Source organism: Arvicanthis niloticus, chromosome X (genome assembly GCF_011762505.2).
Source record: "Arvicanthis niloticus isolate mArvNil1 chromosome X, mArvNil1.pat.X, whole genome shotgun sequence".
Lineage (NCBI taxonomy): Eukaryota > Metazoa > Chordata > Mammalia > Rodentia > Muridae > Arvicanthis > Arvicanthis niloticus.
Window position 1 is genome coordinate 45970349 of NC_047679.1, and position 8252 is coordinate 45978600.

Consider the following 8252-nt stretch of genomic DNA (forward strand, 5'->3'; position numbering starts at 1 on the left):
CAAAGCCATTGTGATACAAACTGCATGGAATTGTGTTGCACCTGAGCTGCCCCACGTTTAGGAGCCAAAATGTCGGGAACCACTCTATCAATATTGGAACCTGCACTGTCAAAGGCTTGGGGGCTAAATTGCTAGAGCAATGGGCACAGGGGAAATGTTTCTGAACAGAACACCAATTGTGTATGCTCTGAGATCAAGAATCAACAAGTGGAACCTCATAAATTGCAAAGCTTCTATAAGGCAAAGGACACAGTCAATAGTACAAAACAGCACCCCACAGATTGGAAAAATATCTTTACCAATCCTACATCCAATAGAGGGATAATATCTAATATATAAAAAAAACTCAAAAAGTTAAACTCTAGAGAATCAAATAGCCCTAATAAAAAATTGGGTACAGGTCTAAACAAAGATCCTTCCCATATACAATCACCAATACCAAAACACTATTGTGAGTGCCAAGAAGTGCATGGTGATAGGAGCCTTATAAAGCTGTCTCCTGAGAGGTTCTGCCAGAGCCTGACCAATACTGAGGCAGATACTTGCAGTCATCCATTGGACTGAGCAGGGGTTCCCAATGGGTTCCCGATTGGGGGAGTTAGAGAGGAAGGACTGAAGGAGCTGAAGCAGTTTATAAACCCATAGAAAGAACAATAATATCAACCAACCAGACCTCCCAGAGCTCCCAAGGACTAAACCACCAACCAAAGTGTACACATGGAGGGACCCATGGCTGCAGCCACATATGTAGCAGAGGATGGCCTTTTCTAGCATCAGTGAAAGGAGAGGCCCTTGTTCCTGTGAAAGCTTGATGACCCAGTGCAAGGCAATGAGTTCATAGAGAGGCTGTAGTGTGTGGGTCAGGGACACCCTCCTAAAAGCAGGGGGATGGGCTAGAGAGTCTCTGGAGGGGAAATCAGGAAAAGGGATAACATTTGAAATGTAAATAAAGAAACTATCCAAAAACAAATTTAGAAAATAATCCTCAAAAATGCTAGTCCTTGTGGATCAAGAACATCAACATAAACCCAGATACATTAAAATAATAGTGGAGAACTTGGAGGATAACTTTGAACAGATTGACACAGGAGACAATTTCCTGAGCAGTAGATCCACAGCTCAGGCAATAAGATCAACAATTAATAAATGGTACCTCGTAAAACTTAACAACTTCTGTATGGCAAGGGACATTGTCAATAGGAGAAAATGACAGCATACAGAATAGGAAAATTCTTTATCTACCTTATACCTGACAGAGGGTTAATATTCAAAATATATAAAGAACTCAAGAATTTACATACTATCAAACCAAGTAACCCAATTTAAAAAATGTGGCACATAGCTAAACAAAAAATTCTTGACAGTGCAATCTCTAAGAGCCAAGAATCACTTACAAAAATGTTCAGTACTCTTAGCCATCAGGGGAATACAAATAAAGGACTCTGAGATTCCTTCTAACAAATGTAAGAATGGCTAAGATCAAAAACTCAAGTGAGTGCTCATGCTAGCAAGGATGTGGAGCAAGGGGAAAGTGTGGCTGGTTGGAATAAAAATTTGTAAAGCCACTTCAAAAATAAATATGACTGCTCCTCAGAAAATAGGGAGTTGATATACCTCAATACCAAGCTAAACCAATCCTAGGCACATACCCCAAGGACACTCCAACCAACCATAAGGACATTTGCTCAACTAGGATCATAACAGCTTTATTCATGCTAGCCAGAACCTGGAAACAACTTAGATGGCCCTCAGCCAAAGAACAGATAAAAAATATTGGTACATCTGCAGAATGGGTGTTGCTCAGCTGTTAGATAATATCATGGAACTTGCAAGAAAATAGATGGAACTAGAAAAAAATCATCCTGAATGGTGGTAGAACCAAGTATGACTGGCAAAAACAAAATAGTCAATGAAATGATTACTTTTGATATTGTGCTATGCTCATAGATAAGTGCCTAGCTCTATTTTCATCAGACAAGCATCATCTAGCACCCAAACACTAGGCAAACTCATGGAACCCTGAAGAAGAGGTAGAGGAAGGGTTCTAGGAACCAAAGGGATTAAATACAGCAGGAGAACACAGATCACAAAAGTAACTAAACAGGACACAGAAGGGCTCAAAGAAATTGAAGCAAAAATCTTGGAGTCTATATGGATCTGAGCTAGGTCATCTGCATACATGTTATGGTTGCTTGCTGTTCTTGTGACACACCAAATAGGGGAAGTGCAGAATATTTCTGACCCCTTTTTAATATAACATTTTATTGTTTATTTGGAAATTTAACTTAACATACCCCAATTAGATTCACTTCCTAGTCCTCCCTTGTCCATCACAATACTTGGAACCCCTTCAGTACCAAAGAAAAATAAGAGAAAAAAATACCAAATTAAATTTGCATTGCTTATATACCTAGTGCAGCATGATCTATCTCTCAGTATCCTGTCCCTTATAGAAAACTGTGTCCTTCCCTACTCCCATCCCTGCCTTCCACAGAAATTTGTCAACTGTGAAGAGCTGTACCTCAGCATTCTCATTATTCTTTTAAAGATTATTTTTATGGCTTTCTATCTAAAATATTCCTCTTGAAGTTTGAGTTGTGGAACAGAAGTTGACACAGAATCTTCCTATGTCTCTCATATTCAACTGTAAGCCTGCAGGCCCTGATACCTATGTAGCTTATGTGCCCTTCATATCCAGTGGCATCATGAATCATAGACTTCCACATGGTTTCTGGTGACAGCACAGTCCATGGATATCAACATGTCCTCAGGTGGTACAACAGACAGTGGATATCCCCATAGACTTTGATAGTAACATGGGCCATGGACACTGCCCTTGATGCAGCAAGGCCATGGATACCAACATGGACACCACCAGCAACACAGACCTCAGTTATCAACAGGGCGTCATGAAGGAGACCAGGCCAGGCACAATAATATGGTTCCTGATGGCAGCTTGACCCTCTGATTACATGTCTTCCGGTGGCAGCATAGATGATGGATATCCATATGGCCTACAGTCTTAACATGGGCCAAATGGCCTCCTGCTGCAACAGGACCAAGGACTCAAACATGGTTCTCAGTTGCACTATGAAGCATGGGAAATCTACATGACCTCATGTGGTATCACAGGCCACCCTGTGAGAACCATGATAGTGCCCATGGTCTGTTTTGACCATGGTCTGAGGGTCGTGTTGATGTCTATGATACGTGTTACCAACTGGATGCCATGGGAAATTCAGTGTTCTGTGCTGCCATCTATATCAATCTTGATTTCTATTGACTGTGCTGCAGCTCATGGATGTTTGGTCTGTGTTTCTGCTACAGGCCATGTTGATGTTCATTCAAATCTCTGCACAGTCTTGTCTTATAACTTGGTATGTTATGTTCAACTGATATCCTGGGAGGACAGCTCATTCCTTTGAAAAGAAGGGAAGGTGTAGTGGATTTAGGGCAGAAAGGAAATGGGAAAGTGTGCTGGAAAGAGTAAAGGTAGGGGAAACTTTAGTCAGAATGTAATGTATATAAAGAGTGAAAAACAATACACAATATGATGTTATTACAAGTCACTCTCATATAAAACAACCTGGAAAAAAGACTGACACCAGGTCTCCTGCTGCAAGAAGCACAAACCAGACAAGCTGCCTTGAAAGAGGTTAGGACCAACTGAGTTGCATGAAAAGGACACTCCCCAATGTGTTGCATGCAACTGTGCATGTCCCAGAGTTTCAAATTTTATGATTTCTCATCCTTTCTGTGATGGGCTTTGCTGATACAACTGCCTTTGTGTCATTGAAGCTTACCTATATTTCTGAAAGAAACCCCAATTGCATACATTGGCTCAACAATTTGGACTTTGGTAGAATCTGTATTTTGGATTGTCGTGGGTTCCATTTCTGGGATGAGTAAAGTTGTGTATTTAATCTCCACAGAAAAACTTTTGTCATATGACAGCATCATTACATAGCTAGAGTCCTACGGAATACAGAAGACATATGGTGAGTAAAATGAAAATTGTCCCCACATCATTGGTCCAAGTATTTGAATACTTGGACCGTATTTGGTGACACTGTTTGACAAGAATATGGAATCTTTAGCAAAGTAAAGCTTTGTTAAAGGGTGAAATTCACTGAAAGTTGGCTTTAAGAGTGTATAGATCCTTCTTATTTTCAATTCTCTCTCTCTCTTCCTCCCTCATTCCCTCCCTTACCCCCTTTTCCCTCTCTCCTTCCTGTATAAGGATAAAATATGATTGACAGCTTTCTGTTTGGTCATCTGCTGCTATGTTTCTGCTGCCTTTTATGGTCTCATATATATGAGTACATGACTGTGTGTGCATGTGTGTGTGTGTATGTGTGTCTTTATCCAAGTATTTAACTATTACTGCTAGCAAAAGTACAAAGCTTCATTAACTTTCACAAACTGCATATTTGATGCATCGTGTGTTAGATGCATCGTGTGTTATCCCCTGAAAATCACATAGAAACCACATTATGAATAATACAATATTGATACTAATAGTTAATATTTCTTTTCTACAAAAGAACTACATTAACAATAGCTTCTTTAGGATCTAGCATAGCATTTTATTCATGAAAATATGGACTAAAATGTACTGAATGTTGTTTCCCTATTAATATTCATAATAATGTAGGATTTCTTTTAAATCTTCACAGAAATGCTGAAAGTCTCACTTTAGTTTTCCTTCCATATGACGTTGTCTTCCATATAAACGAATGATGCTTTAAACAATCTTCAATTTATGTAAAGAATGTCAGTGCTAGACCATTTTAGAAAGTGGGTTTTGCAATAAAACCTTTGTAGTCAATTCTATTATAAAGACCTTAGTAAAAATTGTATTACTTAATCAAACTCTTTCCTCCCAATCCATACTGATAAAGTAATATGTTCTTGATTCAAAGTTATTACTCAGTTGTTTTTTATTTTATATTATGTATCTATTTTGTGGGAGGTTTTCTTTATCTAAAATTGAAGCCCCTTATTCATTATTTTGCTCCACTTTCTACTATACCTAAAAGTCCGTTGGAGAAAGATTTTTTAAGTTGGATTTTCAAATTTGTGATATTTATAGAGTTCCAATTGAATTAGGAATTGGGGCCTCTTATAATTTTATGAACTAAAAGTAGGTCTTTTTTGGGGGTGGTTCTTCATCTTTATCTTTGTCTTCATTTTCCTTTTCATTACCATAAGGATCATTGTCATTCTCTCCATCACTATCATATGGGTAATCCACTAAAGTAACCAGGCTGTTACAGGAAGACCTACTCATTCTGTTAGCAGAAGTATCACCATGAGATGGACAACATTTAGAGGCTTCAGATGATTTTCTTTTGGGTGTTCTATTTCATTTTTTCTCTTATTTGTTTTTTTAATTTTCATAAATATGTCATAACGACTTGGAAGGTCATTTTCCATTGGTAGACTAGCATCTTCTGCTCTGATTCCTCTACAACATATGTCTGCCTTTACTTTTACCTTCATAAATTTGATACGTCGACAATATATTTTTGGGTAGATTGTTTTATATAAATGTCTTCTTATTTGACGTTCTCTTTTCTTCTCCTCTTCATATTTAGTCTTCAACCCTTTAAAGGTCTGAACGTACTCAATTGATTCAAAAGCCACAAAAAATTTTTCCACGATGTTTGCAATGAGAGACTTGATGTTTTCTTCTCTTATAAATTCAAATAGCTCAATAATAGCTGAATTTAACATATTGTACCGAGTTCCATTAGTCACAAAAGCATTTATAACTGGTTCAAAAAGGTTTTTCTTAATTATGTAAAGATTGTAAATTTCGTCTTTAAGACCAATCATCTTTCTCATAAACCGGACAGCACTCAAAATTAGAAAAGTGTGCTTTGAATTCATCAGCACCAAGATTCTACTGAGCAAGTTGTTACTCAAAATACAACTTTTTATGTAAGTTGAGTGGCACTGTACACAAAACGTAAGTAATTCTAAAACTGCACCAAGCATTTGTGCATTTTGATAATCATCATGGCAGATGTTAGCCCTATTATTGTCGCTATCATTTTCTACTCTGGTAGACAAAATAGGTGCTATGAGGTTACTCATGCAATGTGTATAGAAGAAATTGAGAAATTTCCTTTTCTTAGCTGTGACACGTATATTTTCTATATCAAGAAGAATATGCAGAACTGTTGTCATAATAATGCCTAATGAAAATTCAGGGTTAGCATCACAGATCATTTGTTCAATCATGACATTAATGATAAGCTCATCATTATCTTCACTGTCTTGAGCTTCTTTCATTGCATAAGCTCGAACAAGGCATGGACAATATTTTACTAGATTAGCAAATATTTCCAGAGCAGCTACTTGTATTTTGTAATCATGTATGTATACTACAGATTTCAGTGCACTCATGATTCCAAGCCTTATCATTGATTTCAGTAATGAATGTTTCTTATGAGACTGTAATGTCTTAACAAATGCACAGAATTCCTTGAAGAATAATAACAATTCATGTCGTCTCTCATCACCTACAGTGTTATCTTTTAGCTGAGAAAAAACTTGAAGCAAAAATCTTTTATCTTTCTGCAGCATGGTAACTATTTCAATTTTATTGAAAAAAATCATGGCAGTAAGATTAGAAAGATGATCTGCTTCAAATATGGGTGGGGTGGGCTCCATAATATCATGAACATATTGCATTCTATAGGTCTGGTGTATTTTTTGCTTGAGTTCTGAGTGCATTATTGGCAGAACTTCCTTGAATTTGGCAGTTTGAGTCAAGAAATTCCTGTGCCTCTTTGGCTGATCAAAACCAGGGCCATGTTCAAGGCACCCTATCACATCCATGATGAATTCATCAGAAAACATCATCTTAAACAAGCATGTATCATTTAGAAGCAGGATTCCTTTAACGATGCTATTTAAATAGTGTAAGCCTTCCAGGTTCTGATGCTTTTCACAAGTTTTGAACAGCTGTAGCAATTTTTTCATGTTACTTTCATTTTCGAAGATCAGCACCAGCCTTTCTTTCTGGCTTGGCATTTCATCAACACAGGAAAATAAATTTGCAATGTTTTCAAGGAAATGGAGTTCACAGTTTGACATCTCAATCAGAGTCTTGATTGGTGGCAGTTCTTCAAAGGTTTCCAGATCATCAGTGAGTTCTTGTGTGACTTCTACACTTGGATCTTTACCTTGAACTTCGCAGATAACTTCCCAGATCTCTTGACAACCGTTTGGTGTCAGGAAATGTATTGCCATACCGTGGTTCTTAGCTTCAGACCAAATGATTACCTCCTCTTGATGTTTCTGATATGGCACGTTAGGAAGAATCTTGTACTCCATAATTGGTGAGCCATCTGGTTCTGAGTGAACAAGCAGGCACACTCCGCTGAGCCGTTCAATGTATTTGGATGAAATTTGTCCTGCACCTATGACTTTCCACTGTTTGACTTCTACCATGACATAGACTACTACTCTATGAACTTTGTAGTCCATATTGGTCTCTGGCCTTGCTTCACTACGCCACATTCTTGTACATACTTCAGCTTTTCTATTCTGGCCAGAGGTAACTATCCCTTGATACCGTGGCCAGGAATTTTGTCTGTGGTCACAATTCTGAAAAATCATAAGAGAAGAGATTACTGGATCTTAATGAAGGGCAGAGGTTAAGAGAGGTTCCAAAGTCATTAGGATTACTGGGGAAGAAGACTCTGATATTTCTAAATCCTCCCTTAGTGAACTATCACCAACATACCTTTCTCAGGAGCAGTTGCTTCTTTGAGACTGCCTTAGTTCTGACAGAATCTTGTCATTCATCCAAGATTCTACTAGAAAAGAATGTGCTTATGTAACAGACTCTGTTAAAGGAGCCTGCTCCCCTATCTTAAAATGGAAACCTAGAAAAAACTGTATATACTTTCTATAACAAATTTTGTTTGAAAGAATTATGTTCACTCATAAGTGTGGTACTATTCCACCTGGGTATCCATTCCATGTGCAGTCACCAAAGGTAGACACTGATATGGATGCCCGGAGGTGCATGCTGATAAGAGACTGATATAGCTGTCTCTTTAGAGGTCTGCCAGAGTCTGATGCATTCAGAGGCAGATGCTCACAGCTAACCACTGATCTGATCAAAGTTTTCCCAATAGAGAAGAGAGAGAGAAGACTGAAGGAGCAGAAAGTGTTTCTGGCCCCATAAGGAGAGCAATAATAACAACCAACCAGAGCTCCCAGGGTCTAAACACCAG

At 38.1% G+C, this 8252-nt stretch overlaps 1 protein-coding gene across 1 annotated transcript; it reads right to left on the reverse strand.

Annotated features, from left to right (window-relative positions):
- Positions 1-4998: 4998 nt before the first annotated feature.
- Positions 4999-7548, reverse strand: LOC117693953 (protein PPP4R3C1-like). The gene is given in 2 exon segments (XM_034484669.2): positions 4999-5349; positions 5352-7548. Coding segments are annotated over 2 exon segments (2391 nt in total). The 5' UTR covers positions 7531-7548; the 3' UTR covers positions 4999-5137.
- Between the last annotated feature and the right edge of the window lie 704 nt (positions 7549-8252).